The sequence below is a fragment of the Nyctibius grandis genome, chromosome 8 (genome assembly GCF_013368605.1).
Source record: "Nyctibius grandis isolate bNycGra1 chromosome 8, bNycGra1.pri, whole genome shotgun sequence".
NCBI classification, from domain to species: domain Eukaryota; kingdom Metazoa; phylum Chordata; class Aves; order Nyctibiiformes; family Nyctibiidae; genus Nyctibius; species Nyctibius grandis.
The window spans coordinates 34,058,981-34,083,951 of record NC_090665.1 but is presented as its reverse complement, the minus strand read 5'-3'; the positions used below and the strand labels follow the sequence as shown (position 1 = coordinate 34,083,951).

Below are 24,971 nucleotides of genomic sequence, written 5' to 3'. Positions count from 1 at the left end.
ATGGTTGCCCAGCAGTCAGGTTTCCTTGGAACACTGCGTTTGGCCGGTGCAGTGTGCCGTGTATGTGGCTTGGCTGCAGTTCACTATAATTGTCCCTTTATCAGAGATAAAGATCCTGCAAGGATCCCATTTTATTGGAATTTAGGTCTGTGTCTTTAGGAAGACAGTACAATTGTGTAGAAAATTATATAAAACCAAAGTATTTTTATGAAAGGGGAGAAGATGTTAAGAGGAAATACTCCAGGGCAGATCTCTTGGAGCTGCAGGGCTGTGATTTAGCAATTCCCCAGTTACTTAGGTGATACTCACTTGTGTAGAAGGTGTGGTTGAGTCTGTTTGTCTGCAGTTAGCTGGAAGGTTTCTGCCTCAGCACAGAAACAACTTTTCCATTTTCATAAATGGAAAGAAGAACAGTAAATGAAAATAAAGGATATTAATGGAGTAACCTCTCTCATAACAGATTATCATGAAACTCATTCTTAAAGAATGTTTCGATCAAAAAGAAAATTAGAAGGCCCACCTGGCATTCGCTGTGATCGAGTACAGGGACCAACATGTCGTTCAGTCAAATGAGACCTCGAACATCACAGGTGAGAGTTTTTGTACTTTTCCATAGAGATTTTTTTAGATTTCACAAATAAAAATAAAAAATATTAAAATAAGTGACACTGCACCATTTCTAGGAGACCTGAGAGGAAAAAAATGTGCTTTTAACATAGAAAAGCACATTTTTTCTATATATAGAAAGCATTCTTTTCTAGTTTATATTTAGTAATTCAACAATTGCAGAAATACTTAATATAGCTTATTTGCATGGCTTCTAGTTATAGGGAAGTGTATTGTCTTTGTCAATACCATCTGATTTTCTCCAAAAATATTGAGACCTAGACATTAACAGTCCCACAACTATCACAGGTTTGAACACAATCACAGGTTTGAACACAATCTAAGTGAACCTTGCTCAGAGCAGGCTTAGTTATTCTTTTTGCAGACGTTACCAGGAGCATTTCTGTGCTTCCAAGGGAGCTAATATTACTAAAAACTGTCAGAAATATTTTGAATTTTTTATTCTTGCTGGCAAGGTCAAGTTGTGGTGCTGTTTGGATCAAGATTTTAGGGCTTTGCATTTTGTATGAGGTGAACAGAGGTAGGATTTCAGCTGAAGTATTCTTGTAACCATGACATGCTCCAGAGTATCAGCTGGTTTTGGTAAGCTCTGCCCATCGCTGTGACAGTGACATACAGCAGTAGCACAGGCTCTCTTTTTCTCTCATTTCCATTGTTGAGCTTGTTCTGATGTGACTTTGAGGGTGACATAGCACTGGAACAGGCTGTGCAAGGGAGGTTGTGGAGCCTCCTTCTCTGGAGATACTCAAAGGCCGCCTGGACACAACCCTGTGCAATGTGCTCTAGGGGAACCTGCTTTGGCAGGACGTTGGACTAGATGATCTCCAGAAGTCCCTTCCAACCTTAACTGTTTCTTGATTCCTTGAATTATTTTGATGCTGTCAGCTGGCATTCAGTCACAAATTACTCTACTCATTGCTGTTCTCACTCTCTAGTCATCACTGTCAGACAGAGCCTCACTCTGCTAGTCCATGTGCTAACACCAAAGAAACCATTCCTGCCTCCAGAAATTGAAAGTCCACCTAAGTAAAACAAAGTGTATAGGAAGAGGGTTATAATATATCTACAGTTATGATCATCTGTTCTTTATTTAGTTGGTGGAGCTCCATGTTTTTTATGTCCCAGAAGAAGTGTGGAACTTCAAGCTGAATACAGTTCCTGTAGCTCTTACTAGCAAATTCATCTCAGCCGGATTTATAAGGTGAGTATAGTCTTAGGCTTCATGTACATGGTAGGTCCTTTACATTATCCTTCAGTCACTTAGTCCAGCTGCAGCTCTATAGAGCACAATTACATCTGTCAGAAGAGACTTGTTCTCTAATAATTTCTGGAGGGTAAGTGGTGCCCATGACCAGCGTTACGTTTATTTGGACTGTATCAGGCTTAGCTCCATTGCAGCCCTTGGTGTAGACCATTGAAACACACTTCCAGAGCAGTGCTAGTATTTCTACAGAATAATTTATGTTGTAAAATCACAGTCTTATATTCTTTCTGTCTCCTCGAGCCTGATTATCAAAATCGTGAATTCTTTTTGGCAATGGGCCAGCTTCAAGACAGTGGCTTGATAAAGACAGGATAGCCTGTCATTTCCCAGGAACAGGAATGTGATGATCTGAGCTCTCTCAGTCCAAAGAAATAGCTTAAGCCATGTTTCTCAAGGGGAAGCCTTACAGCCCATGCCACTACCACTGTATTTTCTTCTTCAGTAGTATTTCTGAAAGGTTGTGCACAACAGCATGTGCTATGTGTGCTCTCAGGTAGCTGTTTAGAGGACTTCATGAAAGAATCCCTGATTCCCAGTCCTACGTCCAAACCTGGCACAGAGAGTTGCAGTTTTAATCTTTCATAACTTTGAAAGTTTGTTTTATACTCCCAAACACTTTACTCACAAAATCTGTGTGTATCTAGTGTGGTAAGAAGTTGTAGAAAAATCAAATATTTTGATCAAGAAAAATCAAGATGTGTATTGAAATGGAGCTTTTACATGCACCTTGTCTGGTCCTGTCCAAAACCTGTCAATTTAGCATAAACTGCAGGGAATATGGGTTTTAACTAATGTAAATTTAGGCTTGTATTGTCCACTTAAGAAAAGACTGAGAGCAATCAAGTATGAGCACGCAGGGCAGAATGTATTCATTCTCACAGCTTCTTTTATTGAAAAGCTGCTCAAAACCAGAGGAAATAAGTGTATGTATCCGTTTTGTTTGCTGTTCTAGTGTGCAGCAGAGATGCAGTATACACATCTGGAATGGTAACTTCAAATCATTTCATGTAATTGGACATCTGTCACTGCCCTCTGTTCTCTAGTGTAGATTTATGTCACTAAGGCTCAGTTCTGAGGCATCAACTTAAATTAGGATTCTCATTGATTTAAGTGGGTTTATATCTGTCTGGGTATTTGTTGTTTGCTAATGAGTCTTAAATAATTGCTAATTAATTATTCTGTGGGTACTATGCAATGCTGCATTATATTAGCATTAGCAATAACTAGCACCCAGCTACTGTATCACTGTCTTTAAAAACAAAAAAAAACCCAAACAAACTTCTTTTATTATAACCCAGGAGAGGGAACAGCAGCCTTGCTGGTACTAATGCTGGTTGGACGTTGTTGATAGCACTGTCCAGTCAGCTTGACAATGCTAGTACTGTCTGAGTCAGCTTAACAAAAGATTCCTAGGTCTAAGTACAAGCCACTTCGATTAATCATGAAATTAGAGGAAAATATTAAGTGTGTTATTGTCTGTGGCCCTGAGTTCTTGTTCCTGTGAACTTGATTTCTTGGCCTCTGTGATCTTTTATTTATTCCTCATTCCTCACCACAGCAGCCATACTTTTGTTATTTCTAGATGAGATGGCTGCAATGAACTCTAGTTTGCATTACTTTTAAAGGAACACCCTGAAGCAAATGACTCGGATGTGACTAGTCTTCTGCTAGCCAGCGGCAGCAAGTAAGAAGTATATTATTATATGTTCCTAGCAGCTGGACTGGCAAATAATTTTCAAATAAATTTCTGCCCTATATCTCAGGTTCTGTATACCTAGATAATTTTCTTCCATAATACATTGTAGTTACTTAGAAGTTTTCCCTGCTGTTCATCAGTGCCTTAGATTTAGATTTCCTTGCTGGTTTGGACAGACATTATCAGTGAAGGATGTCCAGTGTTAGCATTGCCTCTGAAAGAGCTTGCATTTACTGGGTTTCAGAAGACCATTCAAGGGGCTTATCTTCTCTAAGACATCAGCTTGAAGAAATGATAGGGAATGAGAGATATTTGAATTATAGATCATCCCTGTTCTCATGTAAGACCTTGGAGTCTTTCCTTTATATTTCGTTATACATTATATATTTCTTTATACATTTGAAATAAATTACATTAGGGCTAATATCTGCAGCAAGTGTGGGCAAAAATGGCTGGGGAAGAAATAAACCGTAGCTAAATGTAATGGGACCAAGCAGTGTGGTCTGTATGTGTCCACGCTGCAGTCTTTGGTCTCCTCTGCTGCATGCCTGTGCTCCAAAGCAGATTTATGATCTTGAGGAGGGTCCTCTAAGTCCAGGGTGTTTGAAATAACGCAATAGAAGCATTGTAGCCCACTGAAGTACTGTCTTTATGGGATGAAACTGAGGATATTTTTACATACCTGGGGTGTGAAATGAAGGCATATAGGGCTGTTTGAAAGTGCAAACAAACCCTGACAGGTTAATGTTGACGACCAGTCCAAGCTGAAGGGATGACGCGTTCTTGTCGATACTGTTTACTGAGAATGGCATGTGCTATCCCTCAAGCTATGTCTGTGCATTGCTTGAAGAGTGATAGCTGCCTGGGCCAAAGTCATGCTAGGTAGTATACTAACACTTAATCAGCATGGGTGATTAACAGTCTCAGGCCTGAATTTGTTCTCTGGTTTAATTTATATAGCAGCATAGGAGTGATTAGAATTGCTTATGTTGTGCTGTGGAGCTTTTGTGTGCCTCTTGCACATTTGGTTTTATTCTGCAGAGATGCTTTTTTATTCTATAGTGAATTTTATCCTGAGCTCATTACTTTAATATTTGCATAGTTTCCAGTAGTACATTAAATGATGCAGTTCATATTTGCATCAGCTCTCTCATCCTCAAACTATGGTGGAAATGTTCACACTGCAGTGTTTGGTTTTGATTTAAAATACATTTGCATGTACACATGCACACACCCAACTGTTAATTTGTGTTGGAGAAGACAAAATCAAAGGAATATGCCTGCTACTTAAAATGGACAGTGATGAAATCTTCTCTAGCCCTTAGTGCTTGAAGTGGTATGTTCTACAGTCCCAGACCGGCCCCATGAAACTTTGTCACCTATATGGAAATGCATGACTGTAGTTTCCAATGTTTTTGTTACTCATCTGCAGATAAGCAAGAGCATTCTGAAGGAGTTGTTTCCAAATTTCAGCTGCTTCCATATTCTCCCTTTGTATGGGCTTCCTAAAACATGAATATTGCTAGTTAATGTTACGACAGCCCTTGTAATACAGATTACCATAACGTGATGTGATGTTCTGACTCTACCACACCAAGACTCTCTGGCCTGTATGCAATTAGTTTCGGTTCTAGGACATAGTTCCCATTTTTGGTTATTCTGTCCATGTAAGCCAGCATGTATATAGCATTACTTTCCCTCTCTTACTAACTAGCCATCATTATTTGATCTTATAGATGTGTTAATGAATAACAACATTCTAGGGTGTCTCCTGACATCACATTAAGAGTGCTACGAGAGAAGCTGGGAGAGTACCTGGGTGGAGTTGCAGTTCCAGATAAATTCAAATTTTTAAAATGCATTGGGAAAAAACTAGCAGTGGTAAGTTAATATATTTTTTTCTTTAGTGCTCTTCTTCTTTATAATGTAAACCACAGATTTCATTCCTGCAGATTAGATAATATCACCAGAAAATAGAGATAACTAGGAGCACTGTTAGCATTTGTTTTTAAACATGCTGGAGCTGTTGTCAGGGCACATCTACTTCCTCAAATACAAAGGCACAGCTGGACAAGGTATATTAGAAACATCCTTTAAAGCATCAGATGTAATTAGTTGCCATCCAGTGAAAAGATGCTAGTTTTGATAAGTCAATGCGTTAAATAGGACAAATCTGGTTCCATTAAAAAAAGTCCCCCTAAGGTTATTATTACCAGCACATGGTTGGGAATATGGCAGTTGAAGAATTTGCACTGGAAGCTGAGTAAGTCGGAGTTCCTCTAATGGTTCCCGCTGTGACCCGCCCAAAAGCCTTTAAAAGATCAGTCTCTGAATGAAAACTTCTCTGGATGTACATTTGTGTTCCACTAATTAGTCTAGAAATACAGCCTGAAATGTATGTAATCAACAACTTACATCTCTGAATCATAACTGTTCCTCACGTTGATTCTCTATATATATCTTACAAACTATAGCTAAAGATTAAATAAACTTGAAAATCAGTCCAACTGAAAGTTTGTTCTTGTAATACACAAAGGCTTAAGTCATGTACATAAGTATAGGATACTTTTTTCACCTCTCATTTCACCTGTTTCTCACGGCTTTGGAAATTAATTACAAGCTGGAAATTTGGTGCCGTTCTTTATTTCATTTGTAGTTGAGTTATCATTAAGATTACTCACACAGAAGACTAGAATAAATACTAATATACAAAAACTAGGTGGGAAAACATGAAGAGAAACTTAGACTGTGGCACAATCTAAATCTGAAAATGTGCATATGTCTTCAAAGAATTCAGGTCTTTTTAACTGGATGATAGTAAGTAAGATGGTATATTTTCTTCCCTGCTGATAGTTCTGAGATAAATGGAGAAATTTTCTGGCTTCCTTTAGAATGTCATGAAATTAATAAAATATTTTACTTTAATAGACAATTAAAGATATTGGTAGATACAAGTGAAGATTTTTAGTGACAAATTGAAGACATAATTTTAATTTGGGATGTTTACTGTTGCTTGATGTTTAACTTTACAACAAAGTGTAAAGCAATAAACCAACTAACTGGTTTATTTGTTGTTTAGGGTCATGGTAACCTCATTGAATTACATCTCCATGATCAAATATTTGTTGAGTGTTTTTTTTTTTTCCCCAGTCTTCTGTTTCACAACAGTAACAATGTAAGCAGTACTAAGAGCTGTACCCTACTCGCAAGTAGGGACCTTTACATGAAAAATAAACATAAACCAACATCATATTCATTTGCTCTTCTTTTTCTTGCATATAGCCTGTGTCTCTAACAGGGAATCAATGGCATTGCCTGGCCATTGCTGAGAATGGAATTTGGCCCCATGTTTAGTTCAATTTCATTATTTAAATGTAAGCTCAGATTTTTTTTTTTTTTCTGTTGGAGTACATCTTTCAAATATACATTGATTATCTTAGACTTTGTCTTTAGGACGACTGTTGAAATCTGAAAGTGTATATCACACAAAGAATATAAAGAAAAAACATAAATACAAGAAGACATAGGAGAGTAATAGGGTTTTTTATATATACATTAAATACTTTGCAATATTGTATATCAGGTGAATAGAGAAAATTATGTGAGACTCAGCATTTCTATTCAGATTCATCTTGAAGCAACTTTTGGTAAAGAATGTTAGACTTTCTTCTGCTGTGACTGTTGGATCAGGTCCTTTGAACCATAAGAGAAAGTGCAAAGGATAAAAAAAATTATTCAGTACATCCATGTACTCTTGTGGCTCTGATTGAGGTTTTGAAAAATAGACAAAATAAAGTTTCAGTACCATGTCAGAAAATATAATAGGAGTCTATGTTCCTTCTTCCCCATGAGGCCATTACAGAAGATAGTGCTGGTTATGAAAAAATGTAGTATGTAAAGATGATGATAGAATACAGAAATTAAGTTATATGCAACATTATTGATAAAAAAGTATTTTATTGGTTATGCTTCCATTCTTTATCTTCCAAGGTGAAAGCAAAGCAAGAAACAGAATTGGAACTGAAGTCATTTGCTCCTCCTTATGTATGTATTGGACGGCTTTTAGGGTATCATTTTCAGAAACTTTTTACATTGTACATTTCCTCTTTTGTCCTGTCTGATGCATATACTGCATATTTTAGGCACTTTATCCTGAATTATATTTATTGCCTGGAGTGGAATACTTTGAAGATGTTTATCCATTATCATCATCAACTCAACAAAGACATCACTTTAATGCAGAAGCTAATAGGTTTGGTCATGGATCAAGATTATCCAGTCTTCCCCAACAAAAACCTGAAAAAAGCAGACAACTTTTAGAAAGCATACAAAGCAGTCATCAGCTAGAAAATCGGGAAGTACACAGTCCTGTGGAATGGGGTGAGAAAGAACCTGTTCCAGTTTTGCAAACAAAACATAAGCAAGACCATAACAACAGGACTCAAGAAAAGCAGATACAGTTTAGAGAAAAAGGTAGGTTTAACCAATGTAGTGAAGGAGGATGATGAAGGAGAAGAATAAATGTTATAGTTAAAATTTACAATAAAATAATATTTCTGTTTTCTAATATCCATCATTATGCAGCTCAGAACAGATCCAATGGATCTCTCTTCACACCAAGTCATTCAAGTCCTGCAGACTGGGAATCTGGAAAGAGTGATATGGTGTTACAGACCTCTCAGCAAAATCATCTCAGCCAAGATCAAAAAGAGCATAACACTCCTAAGTGGAATGACAAAGCCAAAGGAACTGCTCTTACTCTTCATGGAAACCACAGTGATAAACAAGGCCAGAGTAACCAAGCACCCCCAAATCACATTAAATTTCAAAAGGGTACAACTGTTCATTGTCATCTTTTTGCTAAAGCATGTGTTTTAGAAAGTCGTCAGAGTAAAGCTAAGTTTTAAGAAATCTATAGTTAAAGCATGAGTCGGAATATTGCTACGAGAACAGTATTCTAATTTTTAAATTAATAATCTTTCGAACAGCTGTAGTTTTACTTTGGATGAGTCCTTCTTTATCACTGTGTACTGATATAGGGAAACACTTCTATACTTGATGTATTTGTCTAATCTTATTTATATGAAAAAAATTACTAAGCAGCTACTGTAAAGATTGGAGGATAATGATCCCATAATTCAACAGCAATTTTAAATGAGAAAACTCTTGTTACCAGTGTAGCAGGGAAAGCATTTATTCACTTTAGCTTTCATTGTCATCTTATCCATGGCTACATTACTACTGAAGAGGAAGTGTTTCCTCCCCTCCCTCCCATATAATGTTTATTTATATCTTAAGTCTCTGAAAGGCAGAAAGTGTTAAATACAGAATTCATTTAGGGAAGGTGAAGTACGTAAGTAGTTTCCTTATCTGTGATAATGTTTCTTGTACTAGTTACCAGAACTAGTTAGACACAAATTCTCAAAAAAAACCCCCACTCTTTTTTCCTTTACTTCTTTCTTCTGTTATTCACACAACATTTCCAGACCCCAGAGATAACATTATTTACTGGATTGATTCACTGAATTTCTAATACATGTTGGAAAGTCCAGGCATTGGCAGTCAAAACAGCTTGAATTTTGTGAGTGTAATCTATATATTTTGATCATCACTATCCTGTCACAGAGCTAACAAACACAGAAAATAATGACCACCAAAAAGATACCAAACTAAGAAGAGACAGAACACAGGATACTGGAATTCTCAAAATAATGGAAGACCAAACCACAGAATATGTACGCAAAAACCAAAGGTTAGTAAATAATGATTCTGCTAAAATAATGGATAATATTAATTCATAGCTAGAAACTTATTTTACAGATTTCAAATAAATGAAAGAAAATGGTGAAAAACCCCATTTCATTACATGAATTTTCACGTGCTTCTTTGATTTTATCTTTAGCTTGCAGCAATACAGAACTAGCAAGTCTATAGCTGATCCGGGTGAAAAAATGGATAATCAGGTGTGTTTTTCAAGGTGACATATTCTTAGTAATCTTGAGCAATAAATAGAGTCCTCCACCTAGAAACAGTCTGATTTTTTAAGACAGGTAACTCATTAGAAATATGAAATACTCAAATGTAGATTTGAGAGTCATTGAGAAAAGTTAATTCATGCACTGCTACTTAGCAGATTTGCTAATGAAAAATCAACTATATTTCTGAACAATGAAATCATCAGAAGTTATACGTCTGATTATAATTTATCAGGAGCTACATCTACAATAACTATCTTAGTCTTATTGGTGTTAGCTGATTTTTTTTACAGTTTCTTGACAGTAACATTTTGTTGTTTTTATCGGTAACATTTTTATAATTTCATATTTCCTATGAGATAAATTTGTCTTCTCTCAAGCCAAGCAAAATTTCTGATAAAAACTATAAAATCCTTTAAAACATAGATATGATACAGTCATAGTATCAGAATAAGAACATATTTAGGAAGACTCAGCACCCACATGCAATCATACAGCATAATAGCCGTCACTATTAACTGTCACCTGTGAGCTTTCGTGCAGAACTGATTGTAGTGGAGTCTTACAAAAATAATAATGAAATTCAAAATCTGCTATTATAAATTTTAGTTTAGAAATTGGCAGTCCAGACTCCGTAAGCAATGAGCCAGATGGCAGTTCTAAGGCCCATTATTCCTGGTCTTGCCTGGGCGTGTCAGTAACTTGTGGGGTTATGGACATGGGCAAGAACAATTAGCAATAGTTACATTTTTGTCTGCATGTTCTCTGCGATGTAAGTGTTCAGTGTTCTGATTTTATTTGCAGAATAAAAAAAAAGCTTATATGCAGAATTCAAATTCAGCCCTCCCATTCACTCAGGCCACTTTAGGGGCATATGTCTAATGTAACTATTCAGGATTATGAGTTATGTACTTATAATTATGTCTTTTGACTCTATAGGCAGATGAAAACAAGCAAAATCATCTTACTTGTCCAAAAGAATATATTTCACCTCCTAGTCCACCTTTTGTGGCACATTCTGTAAATCCAGCTCAAGTTCCTGCAATTCAGGCAGCAAGTAAGTATATGATTCCAAGAAATTGCAGGGAAGTGAACATTTAATCAAGACTGAATATTTAATGAAGACAGAAATACCTGCTTTATGAAAGAACTTCTACATACATTCATTCACAGTATTGTTAGGAATTTTAATTTGTGGTTGGAAAATTCCAGGCATTTATAATTGCATGGACTCTTCATAAAGCGTGGCGGGTTCCCACTGCTAGAAAACCCATCTTATGGACTTGGGGATGGAAGGAGAAAAGGAGGGAGGTTGGATGAAACACTGCTGGCTCAAGTGAGAATGTAGCGAAGACGACCACTACTAGTATTTATGAGGATCCTCTGCTGTGGTGGAGGAGGAGGATAGTGAGAAGATAAGTGATGGATGTATTGTTGCAGACTAATGAAAGTCTGAGATACTATCCTGCCTATGACTAGCTGGAGTTTAAGGCAAGATTTCATTACAATTTATATTGCAAAGTATTTTGAGCAGGAAATAGTCTTTTGGAGATTTTTTCGGCTTCATGTAGTAAGAGCTTTGAATGTATGCAGTGTATATATAGGTTGAATATATAGGTTTAGTGATAACATTGTCTAGGCATATAAAAGGGTGATTACTTGTTTGTGTGTGTGTGTATGAATGCCTGGATGCATGCTGGATTTCTCACTTTTTTCTAATGCACCAGCCATTTTGAAAAGTTAGAGACAGTTTATTAAAATAAAAGAATTTCTACTGCCTGTTCTGACAGAGCTTTTGGCATGATTTATGATCGGTGCATTACAAAAGTCTTGATCCTTCCTACCTACAGTATCCAGATGCTTGCTAAATATAATTATAATATCTTTAGAAAACAAGATGGTAGAACAATTGCAACAAATGAAGAAAGACAGAAGGCACATGGAAAAAACTAGAGAAGAACTGATCAAAAAAGCTAAAGGGCTACTGGAACAAAATAATCTGAGGAGATACCATGGTACACTTTCAATTTATTTTGGAATTTGGAATGGTTGAGAAATGACACTGAAACCAATGTGGAAATGTTTGTCTTCTTGTCAGTGAGCTTAATTACAGAGAGAGCAGTTTGCTAACCAATAGCTCTGAGAAGGCTCATTTGTATAACAGCATGCTGGAGAGATTCGACATTGCAATATTGCCTTCCACTTTTTTGTGGCAGTGTTATAAATTGAAAAATACCCTGGCTTCCAGTTGTGTCCCATGTATGTACAGTGCCCAGAGGGCTACTGCAGGCCGCTTTGCTGTTTGAGGCACAGGGCAGCAGACGTATTCTAAACCTGCCTTTAGCTGGTGCTTACAGAGGTTTTTACTGTGTTGATAGGGCTCCTAGTTAAATTGCCAGCATAATACTTTTTGTTCCTCCTATCTAATGGTATTCAGCTTATGGCATAGAAGTTACAAGCATGTTGTGACAAGCTTGACAAACCTTGTTTTTTAACAAGGTAAAATCTCATTGAAATCCCACCCAAATTTTCTTTGTAAAAAGAAAGTTTATACTTTCTTATAAGATAGTTTATACTTAAACTATCCTCCCTAAGTCACATTCCAGTTAGTTATACAGAGATGAGGCTTAATCACTTTGACGTTTTTGAGAGCATTCTCTATGTACTTAAATACAGCTAAACCACTAGGAGTCTCAACTATTATTTGTAGCTTTGTTAAAAGGAGAAGCCAACTCTTCCAGTTGTTAAGGGCATGGCTACACTGCACTCTGCAGCATGGTGAAGTTGTATTTAAAAAAAAAAAACCAAACTTGGGTACTTGAAGCAGTGAAATCTGTAGTAGCATGGAGCTTCAAGGCAAGCTAATTTACCCTGCTGAGACAAGCCATAAACGGCTCCTGTGTTGTCTTAAATTATGTTATCCAACTAGGTAAAATAAAGATTATGTCACAAGGATTCAGACAGCTTCTGCAGGTTCTTTAAGAAGCGTCTCTACCTCTGAATTATTTTTATCATCAGACTTGTACAGTTTCCTAAGTAAGTGCATTTGCAAACGTGTTTCTTCACAAGGTATGAAGGGAAGAGCATATTCTGTAGGAACAGCCATCCAGTCTATATTTAATATCATCCTAAGACTGCCATGCTGACAGTTACTCTCAGTTACATACTGTATAGTCCTCCAACAGCTTGGTTCTTTTTGGTAAGTTTCTGAGAAGCAGTTGTCCTGATTTCCTAAAATATGCCTTGAAAGAAGGAATAATTTAAGACACTTTTCAGACTAGTGGACATATGTGGCCATAAGGCTGCCACACCAGGTACGGGGGGATTTATGTGCTAGCTGTTGCTAGCACATTAACAACTTAGGAGGAATCATAGTTAAGTATAAAACTAAGCTGTTCAAAATCTCTGGCCCTGCAGAGCTCAAATTTTGCATAAATCTACAGTGCTAAATTTTCTGCTACAGTAAAGCTGTGGACTTCAGGCTGTGGTGGGCATACCAGTCTTCACAGGTCTGGAGCACTTACTGTGCGGCTGAAACCTCCAGAACAGCCAGGCTGAATGAAGTTTTGGGTTTGGACCTTGAGTTATATCTTGGTGGACAGATAGAGCCTTTTGTTGCAAGTGATTGTGTGAAAATTCAGTTGCATTTATAGAGAATGTCATTTTAATGAAGATTTTTCACTAATTGTTTTTTTTAAAGAAATCTACTGCCATGTTTTAATGTGTGCACTGGCCAACTGAATCTTGTGAGATCAGTTGGTCATTACTGTCTTCAACAGACCTTATGATAAAGTGAACAAGACCAAACAGTCTTACTGTTTTCCTGTGTAGTTCGTGAGGAATGGAAAAAGAAGTACTTTGAAACTAAGAAAGCTACGGTTTCACTGGAGGACACTTTAAAGGAACTGCGATAAGATTTAGAGATTTACCACCAGAAATTACTCTTGCAATTGCAAGCCAGAGATAGCCGAAAACAACCAAACAATACGACAAACTCGAAGGTATTTGCGTGTATTATTTAATCTCTGTTTTTATACAGCCTGTTTTTTTTGTATAAAATAGAAATTAAGATAACAAATTCATCACCAATCAATGACTTGTAAACTAGCTTTAACAGCCAAATACCCCTCAATGATCTGAGGTATAGAATTCCTTCAGCCTATTCTTCTCAAAAAGACTGAAGAAGCGCCTGAGTCTGGGCATTTGATTCTTTCTGCTTTGTGTTTGTACAATAACTTCTTGTAAAAAAATCCCCTTTTGTTCTGTATGATTAATGAATTGTTCAGTTCTATATTGTTCTTGTCAGCCCAAATTTCACGTGCTGAAGTAATGAATTCTAGTTTGGAGGACAAGAAATGTGTCTGAGGCTTTTGGAGTGGTTGCGCTTGAACTATTGTGCAACTGTGAGTCTCGTGTTATGTTGCTGGTATCAAATCATGGGGAAGTCAGAGAGGAATTAAAAAAAGCAAAGATACAATTATTGGGAAGGGTTTTCCCTCTTTTATATGCTAATTTTCTAAATGCATTAATGGAAGCAAGTCTGTTGGGAAATCTGAAGCTAGACTACGAAAAATAAATGTCCCTGTTTTGTATCTGAAAGGTGGGAGAGTGTATGTACAATCTAAGAGTGTATATTATATACAAATGTGCATTATTTGAGCTATCAATATAAATATCTACAATATAAAAATATTAATAGGGTTGATATTACATTATATTAGTAGCTATGTTCAGATGTGTTATTGCTCCTTTTTGGGTTTTTAAGGTCTCTCTGGCTAGGCACAAAGAAGCCTTATGTGAAGGATACGCACAACTTAACATGCATACAGCAGTTACTTATTGGCTAGCTCACACAGAAGATGGCTAGCTAGGATTTAATGAGCTGTTAGGCTAAGCAAAGTATGCTCTCCACCCCTCGTAAGCTACGTGCTGGCCAGGCAGGCGTCAGTCCAGGAGGAAGAGATGGGCTCTGGGGAACAGATCACACTGTCGCTGGTTTCCCCTTTTCCACCAGCTTTGTCCTCGCTGGTGACTCAACCCAATGACATGGTGATTCCTCAGTAGCCCCCAACTAGTCTGATGGCTCTGCCTGTTTTTTTTCCTGCATGACTGTGTACCTTTCATGCTTTCCCAGTGGTCTGAGCCAGGGTTACACAGCTGTGTGGTGTCAGAGCTGGGACTTGAGCCCCTGTACGTAGGCAGCTACACCCCTGGGTGGGGAGAAGCTTACAGCAGAAGCTCAGAGATGAGAGGCTACAGATACTACTTAATGACTCCTTGTGGGCAACTTTATTGCATCACTGGCTTCAGCTGGCCTTCAATAGCATTTTTAAAGGCTTGAGCATCACAAGATTATCACATACACACCCACCACCCACCCCCACCTCTCAACGTTACTGACTTCGAGGGACCATGGCTGACTTATACGAGCTGAGTATCAGAACTTACATTTTGAAAACATGAATTTTAGTTTTACAGGTTAATTCAAAGATAGGCCCACCCACAGCTACTGCTGAAATGGCGTGCTGTATAACCAGGAGTTTAGCTGCACTAAACATTACATGAGTGTAACAATCTCATGAATAAATGTACTGTGACAGAGTGATGCTAAGCCTGTGAGAGAAAAAAATATGAAGTACGCCTTTTTATTATAAACGGGGAGTAGCCATAAAAGATAATTGCAAAACAATGTGCTGTTACTCAGGAGATCTGATCTGGATCTTAACTTCCCAAAGCAACAGGGAGTAGAAGCAGCTCTGCACCCTCTTGCAGAGCAGAGTGCTTACAGACCAGACAGCCCAGTACACGTTACGGACTGGAAGAAAGCAGGGGAGTTGGAAAGAGTATAGAGGATTGTTTCTGCGTGGTGAAGTAACACCCAATGAATGAAGAGATGCACTGATGCTGCACTTAAAGTTGTTTTGTTGTTGTTTCATATAGAATTACACAGTCATCCGGATTACTACAGTGCAGCATGAACTCGATCAACTGAGGAGGAAGCTGGATGATACAAAAATGAAACTCGTAGTAGAAATTAAGGTACTCTGCCTTTTCATTAAAACAGTCAAAATGTTACTATGTATAAAAAAAATAGATCTTCCCAAACATTAGATGATGTAAATATTTGCTAAACAGTTCTTGGTTTATGCCGTTAGCTTTATGGTGATAGTTATCCTTGTAACTTTATCACTTGAGCCAAATTACTCCAGAATACCAGGTTATTAGATGATTTTGAATGTATGGCATTCAAGCAACTTAGATTTTCAGGGTATTATGTAAGCTAAGCATCACACTCTCTTTCATAAAATTCCCGTTTAACTCAAAAGGTAATTGAAGGAACATACTTGGTGAGGCACTTACTTATCAGTAGTAGACCATGGCTAAGACCTGGTATAAAAAGAAAAAAAAAAAAAAAAAAAGGCTCTCCAAGCAGACGGCAGTCCCCTTCATCTGCTTTATTCCATACCAGTGCTGCCTATGACTCCCTTTGGAAGACGATGTGGTACAGGCCTTCACATCACATAGCATTTCAGTCTGAATGCTTGAAATAGGAGGCCTCTACATCAGAGATTGCCCATGTCCCTGTTTACTAGGTAATCTAGGGTGGATGTACTTGTTATGCCTCCTCCATTGGATAACAAGGAGTGGAAAGAACAATGAATTTCACAGCTGTCTCTTACTAGGCAAAGTACAGAAGAAAGTAGTGTTAGAACTAAGCTATCTAATTAGACATGTAAAATTTTAAAGATGAAAGATGTATCCTGTATTCAGCCATCCTGTATAAAATTCAGTCTTAGTTACATTAACCCGTATGCATGTCAATTCCAAAAAACTTCCTTAAATTGCAATTCCTTAAATTGCAATTCCTTAAATTACTGGTTCTTCTGCAGATGAGAAAGCAGGCAGCATCTGATTTACGAGCACTGAGAGCAGAACTGACACAGAAGAAGATTCATTCAGCTTTAATTCTGCAGTCCAGAAAAATCAGAAATTTAAGAGGATGACATGACTTTAACATCTATAAAGACTACAGAAGCTCTGTGATGTATATAGAAGCTCAGAATTTCACAGCATTTGTTTGTATGTTCTTGAAGTTATCTTGTAAAAAGACATCAACTATATAAATGTTGTGGAATTTGTACACTAGGCTACTGAGGTACTGAAGCTCACTTTTTAAATCTCACTATAAGATTAGTCACTACTTAAACATACAGTTTAACCTCCTAATGTGTCTAAAACAAAGCTACATTATTTTAAAAGTGCAAATTAGGGAATTGTGTAACATCACATTGGTATGCTGATGTTCTTTCATTAACAAAATCCCTATTAAGCAAATAAACCTATAATCTATAATCTCCTGTTCTTATTTTCAGGCACACACATTAAATTTTTTGAAAAATGATTAAAATACATCTTCTGTAGAACTAAAGCAACAGTAATCCTTTATTTCCTATTTACTGAAGTATATTTTTGTCATTATAAGTATGCCTATCTATAAATTACCCATGTATTATTACCATACTGTTATGAAGTATGAACAAAATCTCAGATAATCTCACCTTATTTCATATCTAGCCTTTTTTGTTCCCTCTCTTATTAGGAAAGCCACATGGACATTAACCTTCTTCTGTAGCTAGTGGAAGAGGCAAGCTTCGTCTTGGACAAGCTGTAATGATGATCCTGGTCCAACTTACAGTATTGCATACTCTGTTTTTCTTTAAGTTCAAGCTCATGCATGTGCTTGGATAACAATTTTCTGAAAGAGTAACCGGCAACTTCTTCTTGATAGTAATTTTTTCTAGCTCTCCTGTTTGCCTCTTTGCACTACCAGATGTTACTACGTTAAGCAGGACAATAACATGCTAGGAATTGATGTCAGCTGAAAAGCTGACAAGGCTGTATTTATTACTGGAAGTGAAACACTCATGGGAAATCAGTAATACGGTAAGAAAATTATGCAACTCTCAAAAGGACTAACTTCCAAATGTCTAAGAGTCAAACCACCCATTATCCAATTTATTTTCTTAAAGATAGGATTTAACAAAGATTTTAGTGCTAAAGTATTAAATTAATTATTAAAACTGCAACCACTCTGGCTCAATTCAGGATTGAATCCTACATCTGGTATTTCAGCATTGTGTCTTACTTAAGACACAAGAGCAGGCAACTAGCTACTAGAAAATCTGAACCTAAATTAAAAAAAAAAAAATCAACTCATGATTCTTGACTGCTACAGGAAAGAGAGTTTTATTCTAAAGTCATCTGGCCTTCAGTTAGGATTTTGTAGGTCAGATCATCCACTCCAGAAGACCTCTCAATTTCACAAATATCTATCAGTATTTTAGCATATGAATATAAATAGTAATACAAATTCTGAAGTATCTATGTGTCAAATAAATTTATCAGTTTCTCAGAAAACCTACAGACCAGAGTTCTAGTGAAGAGCCCTCTGATTTTCCAAGGGAATTTTTTTCTTTATGTAAGAGCAGTAGGCTTCACCTTCTGCTTTCCATCACCTGTAGTATCAAGCAGTCAGACATTCACATTAAGTCTTCTAGTCTTCTCCTCAGTAGCCATTATGGTATTGCTGCTATTCTGTGGTGTTTTCCCAGTAACTATTTAGCAAGGGGAAAAACCAAACCAAACAAACAAAAACCCCACAACTGACTACATATATATAATTAAATAAATAGTTTAATTAATGGAGTCACTTAAGCAGGGCACAGTTGCACTTTAATCTGGGTGTGAAACAGTTCTGAGAAGCAAAGAAGCAGTGTGGGCTGTAAGCTGTGGAACAAGTAAAGCATGAACAGACAACACTGTTCACCAACCTTGGTGAAGACAGCATTTTATTTAACAAAAAAAATCCTGTAAACACCAGTCAATCTTTCCATCACTACAGATATTTAAAAAAGTTACACAGTTTCTCTAGGCAAATTATTTTATGAAAAACATAAACTAGAAAGAAAATACAACCTCATATTATCCCAGAGGCAACACCACATAAAAACAAACAGTCTACTGAATGAATCTTAAAGTGTATGGAAAAAATACATATGCAGTTCATTAAATAAGCTTCTGCGATCTAGTTGTCAGGAAGTAAAGAAGTTTGAAATGGAAGAAAATATCATCCACGTCCTCTCCATATTAATGTTCCCTCTTCAAGATAAGGTCCAACATTTTTGGCTTTTGAAACTAAGGAATTTACATGATACATAAAGATGGTGAAACAGTAGTTTATTGAATATTCCTTCCTATCAACAAGTCTGATAAAAATCTTAATGGCAACTACTTCATGTTACGTAATTTCTTCAGCCTAGAAAATATTTTAATCTCTAGAAGAGTAACCAAGTACAAGCAGAAGTTTCACCAAGTTGCACGTAAGCAACAATCTGTCTCTGTGTTTAATCTGATTCAAGAGTGACTTAGCTAAAATATCAGTCTAAATCAAGGGTTCCCATAGTTCTTACGGTGTCAGGGCTTGCCACATCGCTTCACTTTGTTGTTCTGCTACAGCTTCCCTGGAATAGTCAAGACTATTTCCATTCCACATGCCAATGCCCCTTAAACCGCGATTCTTCACATATGCTGCTTTTAGAGAGATGCTGTGAGGGTCGTCATACCATACTTGGTGGAAGAGACCAAGAGAATCCTAGAAAAACATTTAAACATTAGTGTCAGTATCTACCTATCTATATAAACATGATACATTAAAGTTCATTGAGTTTTGGTTACATTTTCTGTCAAGTGCAGTGAAAAGTACAATTAAAAACTGAGATATATAAGCTATGTAGATTTACATGACACTTGCCTGATTTACAAATTATTTTTCACACAGGACAATTAAAAATGTTAAGTCAAATACTGGGGTATTTTTTTACTTGTAGAATCTAAGTTATAAAACAAACAGTGACACTTTTTAACTGGTTAGGTGAAAAGACTTAGCTAATTTTTTTTTAATAATTTTTAAAAATACAGCTAAAGTCTCAGATACACTATCTAACCTAACAGGTGAATTTAGTTAGTTAGAGATTAAGTGCTTTTTTCAGCAATAAACAGTTTTAGAGGAGCTTATAAAATTTTGTCAAAGTTATGTTGCTTTGACCCGGTCGTTGCTTACAACACCTTTTAATCATCTACATGTGAAACTTAAAATTATGTCTGAAGAAACAAGATGAAATGCATATACTGTGTTGTTCATGTGAGCACAAATATTCATGGGCTCTTTTACTACGTCTATGTAGAAACCAAATGCAGAAGAGAACATGCATGCAAGCCACTGGGTTAGAAAACTTAAAGAGCATCTCAGAATCTGTTTTAGTTTATAAATTAGTCATCAACTCGTAAAAGTACCTATACCAGTGAAGGATAGAGCTATAGGATTTCTTTGTGCCAAAATGCCCTTTTTGACATGAGACAATCTCTCGAGAAAACTGCAAGGTAATATCTTTATTAGTCCTGTAGTCTTCCGTCACTGCACCCCTCTTTCAGACTCAAAATTCAAGATACGGAAATCCAGCCATCTTTTACTACACAAAAAAAAAAAAGTAGAAAACACAAATGGAACAATCTAACCCTGAAAACTCTATAATCAAAGAACTACTGTTCATGAATGTTTACTCCACAACATCGTGTCTTTAAAGAGACACGTACCTTGTATTCATAAAATGGAGACTTCTGTACCTCATCCCACAGCACCCCTGAAAGAGAACTGTTCACCTGCTTCATGATTGCTCCATAGGGGACCTGACTCCCTGCAGCATCGCTGCAAGGAGCCCCACGGAAAGGTACTTTGGGAAGGGAACAAACATGATCCTGAAAAAAAGCAGAACGCATGAGTTTCATGTTACATCAACTTATTGAACTCCAAAATACCAGTACAGCCAAGAAGGAAGTCACAAAAGGCACTGGGGTCTCAAAAATCCCAAATCTTCAAGTATCTGTGCCAGACATACTATTTGTAGACAGAAGTAAATTAAAACAGTTAAATTTTGTTCACTCTGTAGGAATACAGGATTGGATGGACATAATTCAATTTACACGGTTGTCTTAACTTTTCCACTTTTAATTCACTCTCATTTGTCGCAAGTATAATGTTTGAGGCTCCATGATTTATCCATTAAACTGGTATACTTTAACAGTCATGGGTTTGCTATGGTTTGTTGCACCTAATCTTTAAGCAGTGAGCTCAGTGACTGTGTTGAGAAGGCAGATACAAATGTTGTAGTGCCTTTGGACATCATGTCTTCTCTCACAGATAACATCTATAACTCCTTAGTCAAACATTGTTCTTGGGTGTCATGGGGTTCAGGTTGCCTAGGGAGAGATAAAATGCCTTGTTTGGTAACACACTGCTCATCAGGTATCAGCCAAGGAAAAGTCTCTGTCTTGAGTCCCAGCTTTATGCTCTAATCCTTCAGACCACAGTATTTCCTAATCCAAAAACAGGATCACCAACATCTAGCTGTCTCTTTCCAAGGAAAAAATTAATAGTACGATTGCAAATGAATAATCTTCATCTTACCTCAGATAGGTTTTGGCAGACATAGTCATAGCCATACCAAGGGACGCCCATCACAAGCTTCTTAGGATCAATGCCCATAGTAATGTACTCTTCATATCCTAGTTTTAAGGGAAATAAAAATTAAGATGCATTATTGCATTTTCCCATGCTTTTTATTCTGACAACTGATCTAGCACCAAAGCCAATACAGGACTTGCATGATCCCCACACAGATGCTAAGGTGCAAGCTCTTCTCTACCTCCCACCTGCATACTCCTAGACTTGCTCTATTCAGATCCTAGTAACTGCTCTAGTTGCTCACACTTTAGTCAGCTGCCCATAGCAGCAGTTCACAAGCATGAAAGAAATATTTCAGGTTCTTTGCAAGCTCAGGCAGACACCATTGCTTTGGCTGCTGTTTGTCATTCTAAAAGTGTTCTTCACATTCGTGAGGGCTGGACAATTACTTTACAAGTAACAACACACAACTGCTAAAGGTCTATCTGTAGTGTCATATGGATCTGAGATACTATTTTCACATTAGGACAACACTCACTTGAGCACACTCGAAAGCCTTAATACAACCAAAAAAACTGCCTAAGAAAAGGCAATCTTTTCTATTCTTGTGAACAAATGGAAATGTTCTGACTCCTGGGGAGGCATTTTGTCCTCACCAACTAAAGTCTGCAGGTAAGGAGCATTGGCTTTTGCAATACAGTCTGTCCAGATCTGGCTCTGTTCATCATACGACATCACAAATAGGAAGTCACAGGCATCTGCGATCCCAGTGTAGTTGTAGCACCTTCTATCTATGCATGCTGGAGACCAAGCCACATCAAATGTTACCTGAAGGAAAAAATGCACAAGTTAGTATCGTGTACGGCACTCAGGCGCTCTTATTTTCTCTTTGAAAAAGGCTGTAACTTTTAAAGACAGTATTTCCCAAATGTTGCAGTGTTTAACACACAGTGATACTAATGAACTATAGGAGAAGCTGCTCAGCTGATAAAGCAAACATAGATAAAAAACAGTGCCCCTATTAGTGAATTCAAAACACCAAAGAAATTAAAAATATAACATGAAAACCATCTGATCAAAAATATGAAGCACAGTGCAAATTCTTAAAACTTTAGTGATGGGTTTATCAAAACATTGTCAAGCTTTTGCATCAGAAGGCTCTATTTGCCCTACTTTCAAAGATTCATTAAGCCACACTAATAACTGCCAGCTCACACAAGGCAATAACATTCTACCTACAAATCTCAGTGAAACCCTTCTTCCATTTAAATTCATACAGGTCAAAAAGAGTTATGATAGCATATCATAGCTAACATTGATAATATCATAGCTAACATTCATAGTTAACCATTGATGAGACTATCATGTTTTAGATCTGCATAAATTATTTCATATTCATGAGCATTCTCAAAACTCCTTGCATTTCATAAAGTTAAACTTAATGTTTGTATAAAGTACATTATTACCTGTGATCCTGGTATTTCTCTGTGAAAAGCATCTGTAGTTTCTTTAACAAGCTCTGTTAATGCATAATACTCAGGGGAGGTTTCGTTAACTTCTTGCTCTATATCTATGTTAATTCCATCCATATGCTGTTTTTTTGCAAGGTCCACCTGTTGGGATATCCACGCCGCTCTTTTAGCAGGATCAATGATTTCCTTAAGAGGTACATCACCTAGACAAGAGGCCTTCCAAGAGTTAACACGTATTTGCACCACAGTACTAGTAAGGAGGAAAGGTTTGTTTTTACTAAACTAACAAACAATAACCACAAAATAAAAAATCCCCACACCTATACTGGTAAAATACAAAGGAGTTAACTTTTTTCCCAAGCCTAATTTTGAGAACCCACTCCAGAAAAATTACCAAGCTTCTTTGAGACAGGAGTGTTTAAGTTGCTTTTGGATTTTTTTTTTCTATAATCTCCTTATTTCTGCTTAATATTCTTTTAGCTACTGTAAACTTCCTTTCTTGAAATCAGTATACTTTCAGTATTTCCATGGAACCAGAGGGACTGTGTCTTACTGTTTAGATAAACATACTTTTATGTTTAACCTTTGTTGCTTTCCACATTGTGGTCTTGGATTTTGCTCTTGCCTCAACAGAGCCAAAACCTGGTTTCATCATATAAGCTGTAATGGACTTTGTCCTTCTAATCAGCATTTGTACCTGCACAGAGTGCCCAAGTATTCATGTTTTAGAACTCAACCACTTCCTAATACAGAGGGATTGACTTAATTGAAAAATACTAAAAATTACTTAAAATCCCTTTCCTTACCCTGTGTTTTGGGTACTGCGCATAACATTCAGAATATAGACCCAAATAAATATCTTCTATAGGCTTTTCCTTTCCTCTGTTCCTCCCCATTCCTCCACAGCTGTGATGTTTCCTGTTAGAGAACTTTTATTTAGATGTCACTGGAATGGTTTTGTTATTACTGTGGCAGAAGGCACTGCTGGTTTTCTTTTTAATACTCTGCATACCAGCACATGCAAAACGTCACGGATTATAGTCCTGCGTGCATTATCCCTTTATTAATTAATCCTCTTACTGATTTTTAATACTCTGCATACAAGTGATTGTGAAATGTCAAGGTATTATAGCCCTATGTACATTATGTTCTTATTGATCTGTCACATAAATATCCACATTTTCGCAGTGTAACCAACCTTTCAGTACTATCCTGGAGCCTTTAGAGTGAGCATAGCACATGAGCTCAGCATCATACTTTCCAAAAGCTGCCACAGTTGTAATTTTTGACCAGTCGTACGATTTCCAGGTTTCCTTTCCCACATCGAACACAAAGACCTGGAAAAGGGGTACAAAGCACCCTCGTTAGCCCCGAACACTTCTCAACAGGACCATTATTTTCCACAGGCCGCTTAAAAAGGTACGTGACTTGTGCCCCTGGAAAGCAGCTTGCACGGTTGCTGCTCCCGCACCCCGCCAGCCTGCAGGAACGGCCTCGCAGGGCTGCGAGCAGCGGCGCGGCGGCCAGGCCGGGAGGGTGCCGCTGTGCGCGACACCTCACCCTGCAGCGGGGACACCGCTCTGCCAAACCCAACCCAACCCCGCACGGCTCTGACACTGTCCTGCAACCACATCCACCTGTTTTTAAAAATCTGCCGGACTCTACCGCAGGCAATTAAAGCCCGGCAGCGGCGCACGGTGTGTTTAACGCGCCGCCAAGCGCTCAGGCCGCTCCGGGACCGGCCCTCCCCCCCGGCCGCCAGCGCCGCGCCCCTCTCGGGCCGCTCTCCCCAGCCCGCGGCGCGCCCCCGGGCCCCGAGCCGCCGCGCTGAGCCGGGCTGGGGGGCCCAGAGCAGCCGGGGGAGGTGCACCTCGAAGCCGCCGGTGCCCGTGATGGGGTGGCAGAGCCGCGGGTCCTGGCAGGGGCACGCAGGAGCGGCGGGGCCGCTCAGCAGCTGCAGGATGCCGAGCGGCAGCAGCCACCGGCCCCACGGCCGCCCCATAGCGAGTCGCCGCTTCCGGCCTCGGGAGCGCCGGTGCAGGCGGGGCCGCTCCGCTCCGCAGCCCGCGCGGCAGCGCCCCGGGCAGACGCCGTTGTGTCCCTGCCGAGGGGCGGGGGTGAGCCTGGGGCGGGCGCCCAGCGGGCGGGACGGGCCGGAGGGTTGCCGGTGGCGGCACAGGGCAGGCCCGCGGGCGGCCCACCTTCGGGGAGCCGCTGGGGCAGAGAGAAAGGAGCGTGACTGAGCGCTTTTACAGAGCAACGGTTTATTAGATCAAACGCGGCCAAGGGTGTCCCGAGTTATTTTCAAGCTCTCTAGAGGAAGAACTAGAGAAGAGCGAGCTCCCGCAGGGGACAGGACCTTATCCTCACTGTCCGAACCAGCCGTGGCCGCCGGGCCACAGGGCTGACGCCCAGA

General features: G+C 38.4%; 2 protein-coding genes across 2 annotated transcripts; one reads left to right on the top strand and one right to left on the bottom strand.

Annotated features, from left to right (window-relative positions):
• Positions 1–554: 554 nt before the first annotated feature.
• SPATA1 (spermatogenesis associated 1) lies at positions 555–16,566 on the top strand. The gene is given in 13 exon segments (XM_068407119.1): positions 555–590; positions 1,722–1,828; positions 5,351–5,468; positions 7,578–7,631; positions 7,730–8,060; positions 8,172–8,420; positions 9,213–9,339; positions 9,490–9,550; positions 10,502–10,619; positions 11,452–11,577; positions 13,394–13,563; positions 15,503–15,601; positions 16,453–16,566. Coding segments are annotated over 13 exon segments (1,710 nt in total).
• Positions 16,567–18,442: 1,876 nt separating this feature from the next.
• On the bottom strand, positions 18,443–24,557 carry CTBS (chitobiase). Its single transcript, XM_068406766.1, has 7 exons — positions 24,426–24,557; positions 23,754–23,892; positions 22,550–22,758; positions 21,740–21,911; positions 21,087–21,184; positions 20,216–20,377; positions 18,443–19,214 (listed from the first exon to the last, which is right to left on the bottom strand). The coding sequence occupies exons 1-7, from the start codon at positions 24,555–24,557 to the stop codon at positions 19,029–19,031; spliced, it is 1,098 nt and encodes a 365-aa protein (XP_068262867.1). The 3' UTR covers positions 18,443–19,028.
• Between the last annotated feature and the right edge of the window lie 414 nt (positions 24,558–24,971).

Coding starts and splice junctions, on each gene's coding strand:
- CTBS (XM_068406766.1), bottom strand. CDS start 24,557: ATGGGGCGGCCGTGGGGCCGGTGGCTGCTGCCGCTCGGCATCCTGCAG. Junction 22,759..23,753: donor CTCCAGGATAGTACTGAAAG/GTTGGTTACACT, acceptor CCTCTTGTCTAG/GTGATGTACCTCTTAAGGAA. Junction 21,185..21,739: donor TTACCTGCAGACTTTAGTTG/GTGAGGACAAAA, acceptor CCTTAAAACTAG/GATATGAAGAGTACATTACT.